Below are 22776 nucleotides of genomic sequence, written 5' to 3'. Positions count from 1 at the left end.
AGCCCGGTTGTGTGTTTGAATAATGGGTGCTATGATCTTGTTTTCTAATATTACATGTACATGTATATTCTTTGGGTTTAACTTTACATATTAACAGTCCACTGAAGACATGCAGCGTATACTCTTCAAAACACTGAAACCACGCTTGGGCCCAGTTTCTGCCAAATTCTGCACTAATTACCCATTCTCCGCTTACGTGCAAGCGCCAAATTTCTGTGCAAGCTGTGTAAGCCCAAAAGGCCTAGTAATGTGGACAACACACTCGTACTTAAGCCAAAATTCCCTGCTAACTTGTGAAATACACTTTCTCAAGTGCTGATTCTTTGCATACAGTGAGCAGAGCCATGAAATTGGGCCCGGCTCTTTTCAGAGCTGATGCTTCTCCCAAAAGAGAATCACATATGGTTGCACCCACAACTTTACTGGTGCATGTAATAGCAACTTCTTGGTATTAAAGGCAGTTGACACTATAATTACTCAAAATAATGATTAGCATAAAACCTTAGGGCCTACTTGGTAACGAGTAATGGGGAGAGGTTGGTAGTATAAAACATTGTGCAAAATGGCTCCCTCTGAAGTGGAGTACTTTTCGAGAAAGAAGTAATTTTCCACGAATTTTATTTCGAGACCTCAGATTTTAAATTTGAGGTATCGAAATCAAGCATCTGAAAGCACCTAACTTCGTGTGACAATGGTGTTTTTTCTTTCATTATTATCTCGCAACTTCGACGACCGATTGAGCTCCAATTTTCACAGGTTTATACTTTATGCATATGTTGAGATACACCAAGTGAGAAGACTGGTCTTTGACAACTACCATTAGTGTCCAGTGTCTTTAAAAATTAATGTCTACATACAAAAAGATCATTTTAAAGTATGTATTAAGTCTAAGTACATCAACATAACCTAATTGGTGCATATGTGCCTCAAAACAACACAACATTTCTTTTCTTCAGCAGTTTAATAATTATTTGAACAGAGCTTTTACGCAAAGATCTACACATTGTATCATCTTTTAAGATGCTCAACAATGCTTTATATTGTTATAAAGATTATTACAAAAAAATGAATACATATTTCAAACAACTCTTAGTGTTCACTTCACACACATTGCATATTTGCTGAATAAAAAACTCACTTAAAAATATTTCATTTTCATACATAATCTTCGTTAACATTGTAAGAGGCTGTATATGTTATTACTGTTCTAAACACTTAAATTAAATTTGCATACACCGATAAAAATGGGTCAGTGTTTAAACATGTTTGCAAAAAGGTATTCCATAGATGAAAAATTGCATCAAGGATAAAGAACATTTATTATGAATTTTGACCCTATAATGTGTGATAAGCACTGTTCACTCTGTGCTTTCTCAAGTCCTGCTTTAAAAAAAGTAATAATTTTTAAACATACTGTACTGATATGAATAATAATACATTGTAAAGCTTTTTACAGATTCAGCCAATACTAATATACAAATATAAAAAAAAATAAAATAAAGATCAGTGTTGTAGATATTGCTTTTTATGACATCGTTTTAATATGAAAAATTTCCCAAATATACGACTGTTGAAAGAAACATTGCACATGTTCCATCATAGAACAAATAATAGGGGGAAAGCCTGACTTAAGGCCCGGTCACACAGGTCCCGATGACGAGAACGAAAACCAGAACGTTAAAAATGCACGTCCTCGCCTTGGTTGAATAAGCGTGGGCGTATTCTGCGTGGAGCAATTCAAACAATAGAATGCGTTCTCTTTGCGTTGTGATCGTTATCGTTTTGTTATCGCTGCAGTGTGACTCGGCCTACAGTCTCAGAATGATCACACATTGCACACGTGACTTGATAGTTTGGCTGGTAGACAAAATACTGTTGCCCATATCTACTTTTTCTGCTTAAGCAGCTCTATGAAGTTGGGCCAAGTTGTAGAAAAATGACCTGTGGTTAACAAATATTAAACTACCGGGGGGAGGATGGATCGGCTTTTCGTCCGAGTCAATGGAGGGAGTCTTCTTGGGCTACCGCTGACAACCTGACTCTCCTGATCATGTGACTTCTCCGACTCCTGTGATGTCGTCGCTGATGCCGCTGATTCCTCAGGGATTGGGTTAAATGGTTGCTGAAAGGGATTAGAGGGGACGACGGATGGGCGTGATCCGCTACGGACCCCACGAGGGCGACGTTCCACCTTGGCTCTGGAGGTCAGCAGGAGAGCTTTGGCATTGGTGTTTGCACGGATGACCTTCCTAAGGGCACCCTGGAAAATGAATGAGTTGTGATTATTTTCTCGAAGCTAACAAATGGTTTTTCAAAATCAAAGAGGATTCTATTATTATTACAGTATTTAAAGGCAGTGGACACTCTTGGTAATTACTTAAAATAATTATTATCATAAAACCTTTATTGGTAACGAGTAATAGGGAGCTGTTGATAGTATAAAACATTGTGAGAAACGGCTCCCTCTGAAGTAATGTAGTTTTTGAGAAAGAAGTAATTTTCCACGAATTTGATTTTGAGACCCTCAGATTAAGAATTTGAGGTCTCGAAATCAAGCATCTGAAAGCACTCAACTTTGTGTGACAAGGGCGTTTTTTCTTTCATTATTATCTCGCAACTTTGATGACCGCTTGAGCTCAAGTTTTCACAGGTTTATTATTTTATGCATATTTTGAGATACACCAAGTGAGAAGACTGGTCTTTGACAATTACCAATAGTGTCCAATGTCTTTAAAGTTTTGTTTAAATTCACACTGAATTGCACAAAAGTTAAATAATACTTAAAAAAAAGCTGTGTTTATTCTGCCAGATACATAAAACATTGAAGGTGATGGTAGCACTTAACGTCTAACTTATTACATAAAAAACATGAGATTTCATAGCAAAAACTATTTCATCAGATGCAATGTTGCATAGTTGAATAACCTACCTTCCATTTGATGACAGCATCTCTATACGCCCTCGCTCGGCTTTTAGGGAGGACCGTCTGAATGAGCAAAGCTCGGCAGATGTACTCTTTCTTCGTCCCTGCGCTCATGGACTCCTCAGTTGCTCTCTCTGGTTTTCGCATCTGCACGAGGGGCACGTTCATGTCATCCTTCTTCCAAGACTTGTACATGATGCGACGACCCTTCTTAGGCATGGAAGGTTCCTCGCTGTATTAAAAAAAAACCCAATAATTTAGCAAAATAAGCCTGGTAACCTTTCTATAGGTTAGTTCACTTGAGTCAACATATGTGACCCGCTCCGACGAAATGAGGAATGTCAAGTAAAGTCTCAACACAATCATAACAAATAAATATTTGAAGTTATTGAAAATATAGTTTTTTTTATTTCTGTATGTTTAGAGTGCCTGAATCTTGATTAAACTTGCTATGGTCTTACCTTCTAGTCAAATGATTAACAAAGATATAAAAAACAGACGATTTCTGAGCCATGTTTTTGTTCTTATTACCAAAAGATGTTTGGAAATAAACTCCCAATAGACAAAAGTCTCCCCTTTTGAATCCACGATGGTTGCCCCAAGCACATCACAAAAGCGCCACCAAGAGATACTTTTGTGAAGCCAGTGAACTCATCTATCTAAATATACACTATGCCAACACATGGGTTACAGGGGTTAAAAGGAAACCCTTTTATCAGTTGACCATTTCATTAATAAAAAATTGCGTCGCAAGATTATTACGGCTGACATACAGAGGCGTCATCCATGTAGTGAGGGCGTCACCCGACCTAGTGATGTTGCCACGTGACGTCATAGCTAGCTTGGTTCCACTATGCGCGCAACATACGGGAGCCCCACACATGTACAATACAGGGTCGTAGTACACAGTACACGGCACACGTAGAGAGCCAAGTTATGGCGATCGTTGTCACTCCGCTACTGAACTGTAGGGCAATGAACCAAAACTATCCACAAGCTACCGGGCAGTCTTGGTGGTCTAGCTGGTATGACACTGCTCTAGAATTGCAAAGGTTGTGGGTTTGGATCCCACCAAAGCAACATGGCTGTTTTTTTTTCCACAGAACTCGGGAAAGTACTGAGTATACAGTGCTAACGCACATTGGTGTATGGGTAAAACCAAAATTAATATTCTTTATCCCGGATGCAAATTTAAGTAGCAGATGATTGTTTTCTGCTTCAGCAGCTCTGAGACATTGGGCACAGGACTCACCCTTGTGATGCGTCATCAGGGTACATCACCACTGTCCCTCCTGACTTGCTCATATTCTCCTCCTGTAGCAAGCCTTTCTTGAGGGCGTCGTTGTATGGGATGCGCATCTCAGTGGAGTAGGCGTTCTTATACTTGGCCAGTTTGCTTTTGGAGATGGATCTCTCGATGTTCAGGAGTAACATTGCCCACTGGAGGGTAAAGAAGAAACAAACCAAGAAAGTTTAATCCTCTAAAATACTTTTGAATATGTTGTTTAATTGCAGATAACCGAGGACTGAAGGCCCAAATAACTATTACTGTGCTCAAACTTGGGGTGGGGGAGAAGGGAATCCACAGGATAACTGGGCTTGTAGCTCAAAAAGTTTAACGGAGTTACTCGTCCTAACTTAGGACTAACTTTAATTAAAAAAAATTAATATCTCATGGGAACAGTCTGATATTAGGTCTATTCCTAACTCTTTGTGTAATGGAACCCAGAATCTTTTAACAAGACAAAACAAGAATGAATACGAAACAGAACTACATACACAGTTTAACATTCTTACTATTTTAATTTGAACAAGCACTTAGAGAAGATTTATAGTATCTCATTTATATTATGGGCAGGTACTCTTAAAAGCTCAACGGATTTTAAAAGATACATATATCAGATTGAATTTAACATCTCTTATATAGTTGCAGTACCCGCTGCCAAAACATAGGATTCAAACTGCCTCTAGCTACCGGGCAACCTCAGTAAGACACTGCTCTACAATTGCAAGGGTCGTGGGTTCGAATCCCACCCGAGTAACATGCCTGTGATATTTTTTCACAGGACTCGGGAAAAGTACTGAGTATACAGTGCTAACACACATCGGTGTATGGGTAAAAACCAAAATTAAGATTGAGAGTCAACATTTTAACCAATACACAAGAACGCCGGGTGTGTCATGAGTTTTTACTGGCCAGATGGTTAAAAACACTGGCCTCTGGCCTGCAGTACAGTCTATTATCCTGAACCCTGCATAACATGCTTATAACTGGGCCAGGTACTGACCCAGTTCATCCGACATGATCATCACCACAACAATTTGATTGTGTCAGAGAAAGACTCTGCTAGGGTAAAAATGTCAGGCCAGTAACTTTTGTGCACGAAATTTGTGATTATTATTATTATTATTTTTATTATTTATTCGGCATAAAAACATATCGAAAATACAAACATAAACATAAACATAAACAAAACAAAAGCCAGGGAAATATGCCTGGAAGCAAAAAAAGTTTACCAAAAAACTGTTGCCCGAAGGCCTTCAATTCCACTATCCATGGCCTATATAAAAAAATCTAAAATTATTTACAATAAGTCTATAATAAAGACATTAAAAACATTAGAAAACAATAGAAAGATGCTAAAAGACATAATGCAGAATGAGTTACAATGCAAAATAACCCACCAACAGGTAGGTTTACGAGTACACTAAAAGATGGAAAGTGTTTTTAAAACTCCAACCTCTGGGAATCTTACCTGTCTCTTCCACTCCATCTTGGATCTCACCTCCACCTGCTGGTACGTCTTGGCCATCATGGCGATCAGCATGTTGACGAGTAACCACGGCAACAGCAACATGAAGATAAAGAAAAGGGTTCTGGACAGCCATCCGATGCGAGATTCACCAAAAACTTCAGACTGTGTTAATAATAATAATAATAATAATAATAATAATAATAATAATAATAATAATAATAATAATAATAATAATAATAATAATAATACACATTATTATTATTATTACTGTGTTGGACAAATTTGAAAAACACCAAATGGTGATAGTTTTGTTTTTCTTTTTACGAGAGAGACTTTTTGTGCATGCTTTCCTCAATCCTGTTGGCAAGTGTGACATAATTCCAGAGTGAGGCCATGCTCAAATTAAAAACTACGCACGACACTTAGCCATTGCTTTGTCCTTCGGATGGGACGTAAAGCCGTTGGTCCCATGTGTTGTGTAACGCATGTAACAGAGCCCAGTGCACTTATTGAACAGAGAAGGAGTTCGCCCCGGTGTTACTGGCTGTGGCTGCTGGATGTGCCGTAGCACCTTGTAAACCCTTACAAGGTGCTACATAATTGGATCTCAGAATTCATCACTGCAATAACCTATCTTTCTGTGTGAGTTTGTATTATACTCGGCGCCTTGAGTACCTTGTTTGGTAGATATGTGCGCTATATAAGACTTTGATATTATTATTTTTATTATATCTGGTGCCCACTCCATTTTTTGCATAGCAAAGAAGTTTGTAAAGCAGTATTTTCTGCCGAACAGCTTTATGAGATTGGGCCCAGATATTTGCAAACGCTGTATATTTGTTACTAAAATCTTAAAGAAACCATTCTCAGAATATCTCCTTCCCCTTCCCCAAATTTCTTGACAATAATGCTACATCAAACTGTTAATAACTTACGGGGAAGTCACCGAATGCCATAAGGAAAGCCATCATGAAGGACCCGTACCAAGTGTCAAAATCACTTGAACTCTCAGAAGGTGCTTCTTTAAATAGATAGTAAAAAGCTGCCAAGGAAAGAAAATTTAAATCAGAATATTTAAATGTGATATTAAAATATTTAAATTAAGATGTGAGTAACCATGAACAAGAGTCTAAGATGGATGGCAAACCTTTAGAAGATACACCAACATTAAAGGCAACCTCCCAATGCGACTGAAAGAAAAGTGTATAACCAGTGCATCTTCAGTGCAATGTCATACACAACCTGCATATAATACATTTGTAGATATTAAAGCCATTATACACTTTCGGAACAGAAAAAAAATAAAAGTTCACAGATTTACAAATAACTTACAGAGTTTACAGAAGGTAATGGTGAAAGACTCGTCTTGAAATATTATTCTATGAAACGCTTTACTTTTTGAGACAACATTAAAACAATTATCACATCTCGACATCGAGAATTACGGATTTATTTTAAAACACATGTCATGACACGGCGAAACGTGCGGAAACAAGGGTGGGTTTTCCCGTTATTTTCTCCCGACTCCCGATTTAAGTTGTAATACACGAATACTGTTTACCAAAAGTGTCCAATGGCTTTAAGATGCGAGTAACCATGAACAAGAATCAAAGATGGATGGCAAGTCTTCAGAAGATACATGTACACCATCATGAAAGGCAACCTCCCAATGTGACTTAAGAAAAGTGTATGACCAATGCATCTTCACTGCAATGTCATACACAACTTAAACCTGCATACATGTAATACATTTGTAGATATTAACTTTGCATCGGGGATCAAGAATAAGTTGGTTTCTTCCATACATGAAAAAAATAATCCACAGGAGTGTATTCATCATCCCGGATGCAAAAATAACATCTTTGTATTAAATTTTTGCCGAACCTGCTGCTAAAACACATACAATTTGAACTGTCTCTAGCCACCAGGCTAGCTTGGTGGTATAGTGGTAAGACATCTACTCTAGGCAAGGTCATGGGTTCGAATCCAACCTGAATGATCTGCCTGTGGATTAACATTGATTTGAATGGATTTGAATGTAAACGAATCAAGATGACTGGAGGATGATAATAAATGTCCATACTTTACCTTCTCCAAAGATGATGATGAAGATGATGTAGATGATTGCAAATCGGCTGATGTCACCTTTCATCATCTTCCCAATCATGACGATCAACGGCCCCAGCTTCTCATGGCCTCTGTGAGACAATAGAGGGCAGAAAATATTTATATTGTCATGATAGTGCAAAAATACTGTTACATTTAACTCTTCAAAATGTTAACAAGCAAGGGAATGCACCGTATTTTTGACCACGTGAGGCACTCTCAAACATATTTGTATCACTTCCGGGGGTCTATTCATTCATACCTAAAACAGTAATTAAAGTCTGGAACACATTACCATACATGTCTATAAACAAAAGAGGAACAATAGGAGGTTCACAATAAGCCTTTTTAAGATATGGCGTACACAATGCTACAACACTGTAAAGTTGTGGTAAATTTGTGCGTATTGACCATAGAAATAGAACGTATGTTATTCAGTGAAGTGCGCATTTTAGGTGACGCGGCGTTTGCACGTAAACCTAATGACCACAAACATGGTGAGCATGGCATCAGTCGCGGCGTGTGGCGCGGGTGTATAACGTCCGCCATACCTCAAAAAGGCTTATTGCAGGCGTACACACACTTGCGTGTGTGAACCCGTGGGACTTTGTTGACCTACCTGTAGAAGAACAGCATATAGGAGAATGAGAATGGCATGATGATGATCAGCATGATGTCTTCCATCTGACGGAGTCCGAGGAACCTCAACGGGATGCAGATATACAACATTAAGATGGCAACCATGAACAGCCCTTTGAATGGTAAAACCCACTGTTGGTATGAGAAAACAATAATATCAGATAATAAAACATTTTACTTGGGTTAGAAGCCTAACAGCAAGTTTCGATAGTATAAAACATTTAGAGAATCAATCCACTTTGAAAAAATATACAGTTATGGATATACCTGTTTTCACCCTAAAATTTGAATCTGAGAAGCCATACAGAAAAATCTCTCAGATTGTTTATTACAATTACGGATTAATCTTCCTACAATGACATAACTGCTCCAGATTTTTGGTGATATCTAAAAACCTTTTGAAATGAAATTTTCACAAATTAGTTCTATTGTATATTTCTATATTTATAAAGGAATAAATATATCAAACAGTTTACAATACACGAAAGGTAAACTCACCAAGCTTTTGATATAATCCAAAAGGGACCCTCTGGATCGGATTTCGATGAACTCTACACAACTCTTAGCTACGCAGCCAATAATCACACACACTTCTGTAATGTAACGCATCTGGAAAGATCATCGAAAAGATACTACATGAAATCTCAGTGAATCAAAATGTCATGATCCCTCCCTTTCTTACCAAATAAAAATGTAAGTTTCAGCAATAAATTACTTTATTTGAAATAGGCAAAAGTCCTTCGGAAGAAAACCATGTTAAAACACCCCAAATATTGTCAAAAAGTCTGTAAATGAATAATCATGTTGATTTTCTTTAATCCCAATACCGATGAGGCTGGTTGCAGAATTTTCTCTCCCCACCCTAGTGTATACCTCGTTTCTCATTTAAGGGGCTTGCTCTGCCACACTTCGTGAGAGAGCATTCCAGTAATTAATTGTTGGTGCTGAAGTGTTGATGTTTGTTGACATGACAAATTAATCATGATATCATTGTGTATTGCTATATATTTTTGGATGAATAAAAAAAGCCTATGCTTAAAGAAACGTTACAGAATTGGGAAGAACAAAAATCATGAAGATCACAGATTGACATAAAACTTACACTGATGATGATAGCAGAAAACATCCCTTGAAATATTTCTGTCTGAAATGTCATATTTGATGAGAAATACGTAGTCTAATTGGAGTTTATCGCTCAGTGAGCATTTTATTCATTTTTGTTTTGGCATCGATGCAATGCAAAATTTGTAACCGGCTTTTCACTATTCTCTCGTGACCCAGATGGCCGGTCGATCTCAAACTTCTTCAGGTTTGTCAGTTTATGTATATTTGGTTGATACATAAAGTGCTTACACTGCCAGCAACTGTGTTGTTTGCAAAAACCAATTCTGTAATGTTCCTTTAAGTTGCAGCCATCCTCTCTTTGTAAACAGAGTTTTGGGCTAGTTGGAGTTTGAGGTAATAAAACATTAGTATCATATAGACTCACTTTAGTATAAACATCATCGCCTGATAGTAAATCTGTCTCTGGTCTCAGGTTGACGGCAGTACTCAGGAGGGTCAAATGTAAACACGCCCAGATAAACTTGAAGATAAATCGCCCCTGAAATCATAACGTAAAAAAAATTCCTTTGAAGGCAGTGGACACTATTGGTAATTACTCAAAATAATTATTAGCATAAAACCATTTTTGGTGATGAGTAATGGGGAGAGATTGATGGTATAAAACATTGTGAGAAACGGCTCTCTCTGAAGTAACGTAGTTTTCGAGAAAGAAGTAATTTTCCACAAATTTGATTTCGAGACCTCAACTTTAGAACTTGAGGTCTCGAAATTAACCATCTAAACGCTGTGTGCCAAGGGTGTTTTTTTCTTTCATTATTATCTCTCAAGTTCGATGACCGATTGAGCTCAAATTTTCACAGGTTTGTTAGTTTATGCATATGTCGAGATACACCAACTGTGAAGGCTAGTCTTTGACAATTACCAATAGTGTCCACTACCTTTAAACAAGTTCCTTTAAAAAAGTTTATATATATGAACGAAGACATGGGAAATTTTGGAATGCTAGAGTCCCAGAAGTCTCCCATTGACTAACATGCGGGCAAGCCAAAGGTGCCATATGCCACAGTGTTTTGTGATACCATGGTAATAGATTCCACTTCTTTGGAGGCGATCATTGTCGTCTTCCAACATTAATACAACAAAATTGGCAGTTAAAAAAAGCATACTAGCAGTGGAAAACAAAAACAACAATGGTGGTCATTGACAGAAATATTAATTCAATACTGTTACCTATATAGCACATTGCATAGGAAGGTATATCAATTTACTTATTACCAGCATATTTAGAACATCGAACTCGGGTAATTTCTAATAATATACAGAGAAAGTGCGCCTCACAAAAAGCTAAGAATGATCGTAACTGCAAATCAATCATAGTTGCTTAGTACAGTGTGATGCCACAATGCAAATCACTATGGTGATACTGACAATTTGTCTTACAATGGATTTTATTGGCTTTGTGAAATCGACCCCGGGTCATGCAACTATACAACATAAAAGAGGCTTTACCCGTGCATATCTCTTCCATTTCTCTTGTAGCAGGTGGTTGATGACTTGCCCCTCCAGCATCTTAAGATGACAGGGATCATCCTTTTTGATTATTGCTCGCAGGGCTGAATGTTCATCTGAAAGACAAAACGAAAAGGAATAACAACCATTTTAAACGTTGCAACAGCCAAGGAGAAAGAAGATGTCAGTTTTGCATTGAGGATGAAGAAGAATGTAATTTTTATTTTTAACCCTTATGTACACCGATGTGTATTTAGCATTGTATACATGTACTCAGTACGTCCCCGAGTTCTGTGAAAACTTAAACGTAGGCAAATCACTTGAGTGGGACTTGTACCTATGACCTTTGCATTGCTAGAGCAGAGACCAATTTCATTGCTCTGCTTAACGACAAGGTTTGCGCTTACAATCACAGTTCTCCGCTTAGGCCCAAAATTTCAGCAATAGCTGTGCAAGAGAAGAATGCCTAGTCGAGTAAGCACGCAAAGATTTCCCAGCTATTCTGTGAAAATTGCTAGAATTCCCTGCTTTCATAAGTGTTGATTATTTGCTTATGTTCACCAGAGCCATGAAATAGGGCCCAGATGTCTTAATACTAGAGACCACCGAGCTAGCCTGGAAGTGAGAGGCAATTTGAATCCTATATTTTTACCAGTGGGTACCGCAACGATTTAACAGATGTAAATTTGTATCAGGGATGCAAATATTATTTGCTTTTACCCTTACACCCTTACACCAATGTACATAAAGCACTGTATACTCTGTACTTTCTGAGTTCTGTGAAAAATAAATCACAGGCATATTACTCACTCTGGTGTCCATCTACCCCAATAGTATCCAGCATGCCCAATGGGTAAGCGACGTAGGCCAGGTTCCCATGTGCCCATTGGGTCTCACTGGCCAGGTCAAGTAGACTGGTGAATAGCTCACTGCGACCCAGTCGGTAAGACAGCTCCAGAGGGGTCAGCCCTGCCTTGTTTGGGATGTGGTAGTTGGCCGGCATCTTGTTTTGACGGATGATGTGTTTGAACATCAGCTGTGGTGAAGAAGAAGGATGAAAAATTGAGATCAAATTTCACCAATTACTGACTACCAAAGACCAGTGTCAATAATACTAGTAAATACGTTGTACCAAAGACCAGTGTCAATAATACTAGTAAATACGTTGTACATGCTAAAATAACTTTCATTACATTGTTTTACCCATTTCTCATAAAAATTAAAGTACCTAAGCAAGTAGTATTTTAAGGAACGCTTTGTACCCCTCAGACCCTTTAAAATTTTAAAAACAAACCCTGCATGTACCTTCTGATTGTGGATGATGACCATGTGTACCACGGTGTTTCCGAACGAGTCCTTGGCGTTAGGATTGACGTGCCCCTGCCCAGACCTGTTCTTCAGACTCTCCTCGATCAGGTAATCGTAGATCTGAGTGTTTCCGACGCTGGCCGCAAACGCCAGCGGGTACTCCCCGTAGTAAACCTCCCCTTCGTAGTTGGATGGTTTGAGCTTGATCTGCTTGGGATCCTTGAGGTCGTTCGGCCGGAAGAACCGTCCCGTGGCCCGCTGGTCCAGCTGGGCGTGGTACTGGCCGGTGAGGAATCGGACCGATTCGATGTCTTGGTTCACGATCGCCATGTGGAGTGCATTCTCCCCTGTAAGGTATAAAAAAATTGATGTCATTTAACCCTTTAAAAACCACTAATTTCTGTATAATCATCACAAAACGCCCAGACAAATAAAATATAAAAAAATCAGTAAAAATTTCAACAGAAAAACCAAGAACCAGTTTTTGTCCTTACTAAAAATGACTGTTAGCAAGAACCAGAATCAGTTTTTGTCCCTACTAAAAGTTACTATACGCATAAAAACTTACTTGATAACGAGCAATGGAGAGTTGTGAGAAACAGCTCCTTCTGAAGGAACATAGTTTTGAGAAAGAGGTTTCATTCATTCAAACTGCTGACGTAATTAAATATCAAAAGACTTCAGGCCTGAAGCCTTTTATCAAGCATCTGAAAGCACACCAAAATGTGCAACAAGGATATTTTTTCTTTTGTTAATCTCTTGCAACTTCCAAGACCAAATGGGTTCAAAATTTCACAGATATGTTATTTTATGCATATGTTGGGATACACCAAGTGTGAATACTGGTCTTTGAATAACCAAGCGTGTTCAGTGCCTTTAAGTGTTTAAATATTGGTCACAGACTTGCCGAGGCACATGGAGAGCACTCACCGTAATAATCTGAGCCCTCGTAGATGTCGTTGGCCAGCTCTGGGTAAGCCTCCAGGAGGAAGCGGGCGATGTCTCGATGCATCTTGGTGTTGTTGAGGTAGCAGAGATGCAGTATGGTCTCGCCGACCTCGCCGCGCTTGGACAGGTCCCAGCCGGCCTTGTGCTCGCTGAAGCGATTGATGGCCTGCTGCTGGTACTCGTGGAATTCCTGCATCAGTTCCTGGTTACTCATGGAGTCCAGGATGCTCTTCTGAGGAGTGGAGAAGAGGAACAAGACATGTTTTCTTCAAATTCGTCAAGAAATATTTTGAAAGAGGGGCTTTAAGGTCGGTCAGAGGCAGAAATGTGATGTACTCATTTTCCAAATAGAAGAAGTCCTTATGTAAATGGGGAAAACATACATTGTATGTCTAACATCCCTCAAGCCCGGTTCATACTTTCTGCGAATGCGAAAACAAATTTTGACAACACAAGTTCGCAATGAATAATTCGCAACAGTTGAACTGCCTCTGAGGTTGTATCATAATTTGGATGTGATCCCTGGCTATAAATGGTTGTTTGGCATTTGACTCCCCCCCCCCTAAAAAAAAAAAAGGATACTGACAAAAAATTTGAGACCTCCAACAACATAGGGTCAGATAGCAGGTAACTCAGTTGGTTGAGCACCAGCATGTTATACAGGAAGTTGTTGGTTAGAGTGCCACCTTAGTCATTTTTTCTTTGTTTAACCCAAAATCAAAACAGTCAGGCGTGGTTGCTCAGTGCATTTCAAGCAATCGCACAACATCGGTAAACAGTAATGTCCAAGGCCCACACTCTGTGTATCACAACTTATATATAAAATAACAAACCTGTGAAAATTTAAGCTCAATCGGCCATCGGAGTCAGGAGAAAGTTATGGGAAAACCCACCCTTGTTTCCGCGATATCGAGAATTGACAATTGTTTTAATGTTTTCACAAAAAGTAAGCATTTATCATGGAATAATATTTCAAGGGAAGTCTTTCACCATTACCTTCTGTAAACCCTCCCTGTAAGTTATTTGTAAATCTGTGAACCTTTAATTTTTGTTCTGTTCATAAAGTGTCCAATGGCTTTAAGGAAGGGGTGCTCCAGAACTTAATGGATCAATCTAATAATGAAGAATTACTTTTGTGTTATCGTACCTTTTTATCATCAACAGTATCCTTCCGATATTGGATGTAGTCCCATTCATTAATCATCTTCCCATTGCCGTTGTTGTATAAGTACGGTCCGACCTCCTTCCGAATCAGCTCTTGAAACTCTGCGTCACTCTTCCTGTTACGGTAGCTGGAAATAATCATCAAATACAAAATATTATTAATAATAATAATAATAATAATAATATTGAAGTCTTGTATAGCGCTCGTATCTACCAAGCAAGGTACTCAAGGCGCTGAGTATATATACAAACTCTCAGAAAGATAGGTAATTGCAGTGATGAATTTTAAGACCCAATTCTTTAGCACCTTATAAGGGTTTACAAGGTGCTACGGCGCATACAGCAGCCACAGCCAGGAACACCGGGGCGAACCCCTTCTCTTTACGAAAAGTGCACTGGGTTCTTTTACATGCGTTACACAACACGTGGGACCAACGGCTTAACGTCCCATCCAAAGGACGAAAACAATAATAATAAGCAGGTCTTGTAATAGCCATAATAAAATAAAGTCTCTATACTAGATCAGTTCTGTAATTAAAAAGATAGGTTTTAAGTTCAAATTTAAATTGTTCTAGCGTGGTACAGTCTTTGACATGGTTGGGAAGAGAGTTCAAAAGGTTTGTTGAAACATATTGGAAGGAACTTGACTGTATCTCAATGGTTTGGTTGTGTGGTACTTTGGTTTTGTTTCATTGTTTTGAAAAGTGCGTTATGGCTGAGCGGTCCAGTAATACACCACTCACATTTTGTTGGTTAAAACATTGGGTAACATGGCAATTGACTGACATGTCAGCTGTTCAAACACAACTTCGTGTGACAAGGGTGTTTTTTTTTTCTCCATTATTATCTTGTAACTTCGATGACCAATTGAGTTCTAGTTTTAACAGGTTTGTTATTTTGAGGTACACCAAGTGAGAAGAATGGTCTTTGACAATTACCAAAGGTGTCCAGTGTCTTTAATTGCTTAGAACTCTTCACCAAATGGTAAAAATGGGTACCTGTGAGGGTAGGGCTTGATGTGTGTTTGAATATATGCCTTCTGAGTGCCAAGGCAGCCCAGGGCAGGGCTGTACACTTCCCATCGGGATAGAGCTGAGACAGATTCTCTACTTTAGGCCTATTAGCCATTTTAAGATATGGGTGGCACATTATGATGGCACTATATTTGGTTTGGGTAAATCCACTCCTACAGTGTCCGCCGTATCTCAACCAGGCTAATTGTACCTCAACAACAAAATGTTTGTACAAATGTAATTTGAGCGTACAGTTACTTTGGGTGTTTGGGTTGGCATAGCGGTATCTTTCCTCGCCTTCCACTTCTAGTACCCCAGTTTAAATCCTGCCGAGGACACCATATGGATTGGGTTTTCAGTCTGTACCCGATGGTGTGGGGTTTCCCTTGAATATATTTTTGGGGTTTTCCCTCTAACATCTTAAACAGAAACTTCCTGGGTTCTTGGCTATAATACTAATAGTGATTAAGTTTGCTTTTCATGCAAGTCATCGGCTTCACAACCAAAATTAATACAGTCCCAAATCCTCCAAAATCAGACTACATCCTGTGTAGGAATTTTTTGAGGATTTGGTCGGGTGTCAGCATTCAGCAGCCACAGCCAGGAACACAACACATTGGACCAACGGCTTTACGTCCCATCTGAAGGACAAAGAAATGGCTAAGTGTCTTGCTTAAGGACGCAAGTGTCAAGGCTGAGGGATTCGAACCCACACTCTGCTGATCAGAAACACCAGAGTTTGAATCCCGTGCTCCTAACCACTCGGCCACGGCACTTCCGTGTCTTACCTCTCCACCAGTTTCCCCTGACCACTGAAGTAAATTAGATCATACATGTCGTTCTTGTTCTCATTCTGTTTCTTCCATTCCTTGTCTCCGGACTCCATCAGCCCATGGAAGAAACACTGGCACTGTAGGTACCTCCTCACTGCCGACCCCATCTTGATGCGCTTTCCTCGATCTATCAGCGGGTCATCATCACAAACAGTTTCAGCCTGTACTTCTTTCAAACTGTTTTATCAAAAAAACATCATTGTTTCGGATATAAAATTGTCTTCACGTGTGTGCATTTATGGGTCGAGGAACACTGTTCATTCAGGATTCTGTGACAAAGATTTCACAAATAGTTTCAGCCTGTACTTCTACAATACTTTTTATCAAAAGATCACATCTTTGCTTCCTTTTTCAAATTGTCTTCGAGTTTGTGCATTTATGGATCGAGGAACATTGTTCAGAATGCTGAGTCAGAGGTTTTCCAGTGAAGACTGCTACAGGTTCTGATTAGTTCTCAGTACCATGGGTGTCGAAACTCTATTGGTCATTTTCATTTCTGCTTCGTGACTTTTCTCGTCGTGTGGAGATCCTTCAAGATGAAGCACTATATCAAGAAAGTGGGAAACAAAATGTAAAAATAAACAACAATATGTAGTATTTATTCAGTATAACACCCTTGTGGGCAATTCCACGTTAACGGAAGGACGTTTTGACTCATTAAACAACATTTAAATCATGGATATCATTAACAGTTAAAATTAGTTTCATCAAGCAAATGTCACAGTTTCTTTTTTTAATGACTGCCTTCAAAATGGCCTCCTCTTTTTGGCTGAAAAACTTTTGGTTTATAAAATATGAATATTAATAAGGTCGGTAACAGAAGGACGCCAATGGTGTCCTTCCGTTACCCACCTTAATGTTCCAAACACCAACACTGTATGTTCTGACATCTCCATGTTCTTATATCCCATAGTGTATTTTCCTGTTTCATAACCCAAAGGCTACAACTCTAATGCTAATTCTAACCCTAGCATGTTAATTTGTCAAATTATAGAGCAGTCATAGTACATGGTAGTATGTTTACAATCAGTGTTTGTATTATGACAAAAATATCCACTTTTCATTGATCTAGAGGTCAGCATTTCTGGAACGCCGCAAGCACACGTATCCTCATACGTATAGTTCACACGCAGCCGGCCTTCACTTAATAGTCACACACTACTAATAAGTGCCTATTGATGCACTGCTGTTACTAAGCAACACACAACACGCTGGCTATTAAACATTTGGTATATAATGCATACAGCTGGACTTGCATTGCCATTGATTATAAGCTAATTAGCTTATAATAATGTCTTAATGACAAATTGATTATTTTGTGTTGACATCGAGTACAACAAGTACATGTTTTCAAAAGCATGTCCATACTCTCCATAGTGAATTTCTTCTTCTGCAGAATTTCACAGATAAAATCCTAAAATATGAAGTGCAATGCTGCACTAAAATTAAATTGATGAAAACAGGTAAAAGTCCAATTTTAGAAACATTGACTAAAGACAAGACATGAAGTTCAAAGCTGACTTCTCATAATTTTTTATTTTTTGTCTCAACTTGAACACTTCACAATTAGCTCAGGTAGAGCTACTGTCGCATAGTGGTAAACTGTAAACCCTCCAAAAATCAATGACCATAAAAACTTTGGGGAGGAACACTGCAGCTGGAACTATTTTGAGATTCTTTTTCAAAGCAGGGGGGGTTCATGAATAATTTTTCACACCAAAAGATTTCTGAGAGTTGATGTCGATTCGCAAATGCTGCGGCCAGAGATGCCGTTGGAACCTACTTGCTAGTCACCTTGCTAAATTGCTGAGAGAATGTCAGTAGTCAGTATATTCTCGATTGTAGTAAAATTATTAGTATTCCTTGTCTTTTTCAGGGCTTCAAAATGACACTACAGCCTGTAATGTGTAGGGTTGCCAACAATGCCAATATAATGTATCATACACCAAGTGCACTGCCCGTGAAGTTGATAACAAATCTTCACATACAGAGCTCTAACTGTCACACCATTTTCACTTTCGGTGCAATTCTGTACAATCGTGTGGTAATGCGGCTGAATGATTTCCCTTGTACGTATATCATTATACAACAATCTGCTAAAATATCACAATTTTTGCGGCTCAATGGTCCAGAATTGCTGAAGGAAATCTTTCCCTTGATGAGCGTGTGTGTAAACTTGCACATATTGCCTGAAACTCTTGTGAAACTTAATTCCTAGAAAGTAAGCCATCTTTCAGGCCATCTTGACACATATTTTTTCAGAGACTGAAGTATTTTTGGATGTCTTGTAACCTGGAGGATAACGACTATTGCAATCTGACTGCAAGATCCTCCCTTGTCCTGTTTTCGAGGTACTATGTATGCCTTTTTCTTTGAATTGGAAAAAATAATAATGATGCCATATATCAACTGATTTGCCACGACTTTAGGGACACCTTGATCTTAAAAACAGGACGTCCATGATACAAGGAAGGAGTCCAACCTGGGTTGGATGATGAACCCCCTTCCTTTACTTATGTTGCGATTACGTAACCCTCCTCCCAACGATGGCCGTCGGGAGGAGGGTTACGCTATCGCAACTACCTTTACATGTACAGCACAAGGAATTGTCTTCCTAATTCTCGAGTTAACCAACGGTTCTTTTCAGAACCACCCCAACTAATTTAGAGATAGTCCTAATTCTATTCGATGTCGGTCACTTCGTATCCAAGTCACTTCGTACCAAAGTCACTTCCTACCCCAACTGTCTGACCATGGTCTGACTCTGGCAGAAGTGGTCGGCCTTCATTATTTTCTTTCATGTGGACATCGACACTGATTATATTTCACGGTAATTAAAAAACGACTTGCAGGAAGATCAGAATGAATGTTCAGCTCACTACTTTTGTTAAAAAAGGGTCCAGTTATTATTATTATTGCTGAATTAATGTTCTTCACTTTGAGTTTGACGCGATTTTCTCATTGAGTCATGTGCTCCAGTTTTGACTTGTCCGACAGAGAATGGCACGCCCTGAGGGCATGTTTAAAGACAGTGGACACTATTGGTAATTGTCAAAGACCAGTCTTCTCACTTGGTGTATCTCAACATAGATAGATGTCATAAAATAAAAAACCTGTGAAAATTTGAGCTCAATCGGTCGTCGAAGTTGCGAGATGATAATGAAAGAAAAAACAACCTTGTCACACAAAGTTGTGTGCTTTCAGATGCTTGATTTCGAGACCTCAAATTCTAAATCTGAGGTCTTGAAATCAAATTCGTGGAAAATTACTTCTTTCTCGAAAACTACTTTACTTCAGAGGGAGCCATTTCTCACAATGTTTTTTACTATCAACAGCTCCCTAATACTTGATACCAAGTAAGGTTTTATGCCAATAATTATTTTGAGTAATTACCAGTGTCCACTGCCTTTAAAGCCATTATACACTTTCGGAACACAAAAAAAAAAAAAAATCACAGATTTACAAATAACTTACAGGGTTTACAGAAGGTAATGGTGAAAGACTTGCTTTACTTTTTGAGAAAACATTAAAACAATTATCAATTCTCGTTACATGTCGAGAATTTCGGATTTATTTTTAACACATGTCATTACACGGCGAAACGTGCGGAAACAAGGGTGGGTTTTCCTGTTACTTTCTCCCGACTCTGATGATCGATTGAGCCTAAATTTTCACAGGTTTGTTATTTTACATTATATAAGTTGTGATACACGAAGTGTGGGCCTTTGGACAATACTGTTAGTGTTTACCGAAACTGTCCAATGGCTTTAACTCAAGCTTTTCCTCCAGAAATTACTACGTTGGCCGTTTTAAAAACTCTCCTAAAGTGTGAATGTTTTATAACCAGTGCTGATAACAAAAACGAAGGAAACATTTCCGTATGGCGCCACCACTTTTTAATTCGATATTAATTAATATAGTTTATAACCTCAATGAGATAGGGCCTATCCCTTTTTGTAAAAATTAGTGAAAAAGTGGTGGCGCCATACGGAAAGTTATCCAAAAACGAATCCCCAACTTTAGTTTGAAAAAAACAACCCCAAAACAAAGGTTTGTTTCAAATTGTTTCGTTCGTATCAACAACCGTACCCAATTCATTCACATATGACCTGACTTGGGTACGAACAAGTAACTTGGGTACGAACAAGTAACTTGGGTACGAACAAGTAACTTGGGTACGAACAAGTAACTTGGGTACGAAGTGGCTTGGGTCAAAGCGAGTTGGGTGCGAAGTGACCGACATTAATTTTATCAATTAGCCTTCAATTCAAGTGAAACCTAAATTAATGGTTAAAAAAAAAACTCCATCATCCAACCAAACCAACCATTTGGGACTCTACTTTGGTAGGATGGTCACTGGTGGGTTTAAATTTTTTAATCGACTATATGGACACTAAAGAATCAGTGACAGTGACACTGTCCTGTGTGAGTGTGACTTTGTCACTGTCAGTGTCACTGTCACTGACACTGAGTGACAGTCTCGAATAATGTTGTTTTCACAGTGCAGTCATGACAGTTACACTTACACTCAGTGAAAGTTACACTTGTAGAGTGAGTTATCCTTATTGTAGTAGTACTAGTATAAGTATGAATACAAATGAAAATTGAAATATCATTATAAATTAAGTTTCTTTCTCCATATGTTAAAACCAACTAAGCCGACAATATGGCCTTTATACACTTGGTAAACCAAACGGTAACCAGCAACCTAGCCCCACTCCAAAGGATTCAGCTATCCTTGGCCAAACAAGTGGGGCTACCACTACCAGCAACCAAACACGTCAACTGTTTTTGTGTTGAGGAAGCAATAATATGATCATGATTACCATTTCACTGATGAGCAGACACAGTCATGACATTCCGTTTGACTTTGATGGGTGATTGATGGGCATATCCTGCTTGGTCGATTCCAATCATTTGGTTTTCAATACTTAATTTGCTGAGAAGTAATAGTGAAAAGGATCTCGAGCAAGCACGACAGCCTTCACATGTCACACTCGGTTGCCAAGAAAATAATGCCGTCAAGATATAATTGCTTTTAGTTTACGCCCTCTACTGTCGACATGTCGCGAAAGAAACTTTCGTTGCAAGAGTTGTCACAACGTCGTCTGCTGGCTTCAAGCTGAGTTGTGGCTGGGGGTTCCATTCTCATCGCCACTATGCAAAATGGCAGGAATTTTCCCGAGGAGCAAGTGATTATAAAAGGAAGTTGCTTTCCCAACCCCCTTTTTAAAAGAAAATATCGAAGCAGGGATGTTGTGCAACATTGAACAAAAAAACCCGTATTTTGATTGGTTACTTGAATTAATTAATTATAACAATCACAGGCGCAAAACGCGGGCCACATCCTTACACCTTTTCTAGATCACTTTTTAAAGTTTCATTTTGGCCTTGACGTACATCCCTACTCACCGTGAATGAAGATTTACCTGTGAAGTTTCAGCTTCATTATTTTTAATGATCGCGAACTTTTTACGGAAAATGTGAAAAGCACAGCTAGAGCAATGAAAGGGCGCGGAGAGTAGATCCGTTGTACATGTGCTAAAATACTTTTGGCGGCTCACAAGATAATTGTTCTTCCCAGTAAGGGAATATTTGTATGTCATTATCGTTGAACCGGGTAAGTTTGTGGACCTTATTAGTACGGTGTTTTGTGTCGTACAAATGTACCCAAAATCCCGAGCCCTTTGCAAAAAGTTTTTCTCGCAATACAATTATTTTCTTATATTTCCCTCTTCAACAGACTAAAGGCAACATTACATTTTTATCAAGCGATTCCAACCCCTTCTTTGAGTAACTTCGAAAGAAAAAAAAAACCCTACAATTTCTTGTTAATATTTTGGCAATAAATTATCTTTTATTGCAACGCCATTTCCCCATCACAAAGGTGATTGCTTTAAAAAAAATAGCGGTTTTAAAAATTACATTGAGTTGCATAGAGGGAGAATACAAACATTATTTTACTTTAAAGGTAGGTTCATCGTTTGGTTATTGAATGTATTGTTAATAATGGTTATAGGCCATTTTTTTCAAGAAACGTGGGAACAAAACAAGTCACCTATGAAAGTGTCAGCTTAAAATACGAAAACTATCGCAAGTGTTTTTAAAAGAGAGGCGACAGCCGCGGGAATCAACCATATCTCTGATTGCAGCATTTACATATGGACACCACGGAAATTTGAATCCCCAAAGGTCGCCTGACGGTGAACCAATTTTGGAGATTCAACTTTTTCGCTAAGCTTTTTTGCCCTTTTTCGCAGTAATGACTCTGTTAACTAACGTTAATGTAAACTTACGTGGTAATAAGAACATCAATATTGGATAGTTTAATGCATTTCTGAGAAACATCACTTCGAAGGGGCTGCTGTTATATCTCAAACACGCGACCACTTAAAGACACTGGACACTATTGGTAATTGTCAAAGACTAGCCTTCACAGTTGGTGTATCTCAACATATGCATAAAATAAAAAACCTGTGAAGATTTGAGCTCAATCAGTCATCGAACTTGCG

At 38.7% G+C, this 22776-nt stretch overlaps 1 protein-coding gene across 1 annotated transcript; it reads right to left on the bottom strand.

Moving 5' to 3' along the window:
* Positions 1–1735: 1735 nt before the first annotated feature.
* Positions 1736–21242, bottom strand: LOC117307343 (transient receptor potential cation channel subfamily V member 6-like). Its single transcript, XM_033792066.1, has 16 exons — positions 21091–21242; positions 16220–16808; positions 14402–14546; positions 13237–13486; positions 12304–12653; positions 11809–12034; positions 10999–11114; positions 9914–10027; positions 8923–9033; positions 8405–8556; positions 7768–7877; positions 6615–6721; positions 5680–5841; positions 4176–4363; positions 2930–3155; positions 1736–2260 (listed from the first exon to the last, which is right to left on the bottom strand). The coding sequence occupies exons 2-16, from the start codon at positions 16369–16371 to the stop codon at positions 1958–1960; spliced, it is 2712 nt and encodes a 903-aa protein (XP_033647957.1). The 5' UTR covers positions 16372–16808; positions 21091–21242; the 3' UTR covers positions 1736–1957.
* Between the last annotated feature and the right edge of the window lie 1534 nt (positions 21243–22776).

Source organism: Asterias rubens, chromosome 2 (genome assembly GCF_902459465.1).
Source record: "Asterias rubens chromosome 2, eAstRub1.3, whole genome shotgun sequence".
In the NCBI taxonomy this organism is placed as follows: domain Eukaryota; kingdom Metazoa; phylum Echinodermata; class Asteroidea; order Forcipulatida; family Asteriidae; genus Asterias; species Asterias rubens.
Note: the sequence above shows the minus strand (reverse complement) of the source record. Positions and strands in the feature narration are given on the sequence as shown.

Bases quoted from the DNA above. Each gene is read 5' to 3' on its own strand.
- LOC117307343 (XM_033792066.1), bottom strand. From the start codon at position 16,371: ATGGGGTCGGCAGTGAGGAGGTACCTACAGTGCCAGTGTTTCTTCCAT. The intron at 5,842-6,614 runs GTAAGTTATTAA...TTATTAACACAG, and splicing joins TGGCATTCGGTGACTTCCCC to TCTGAAGTTTTTGGTGAATC. The intron at 2,261-2,929 runs GTAGGTTATTCA...TTCATTTTCCAG, and splicing joins ATGCTGTCATCAAATGGAAG to GGTGCCCTTAGGAAGGTCAT.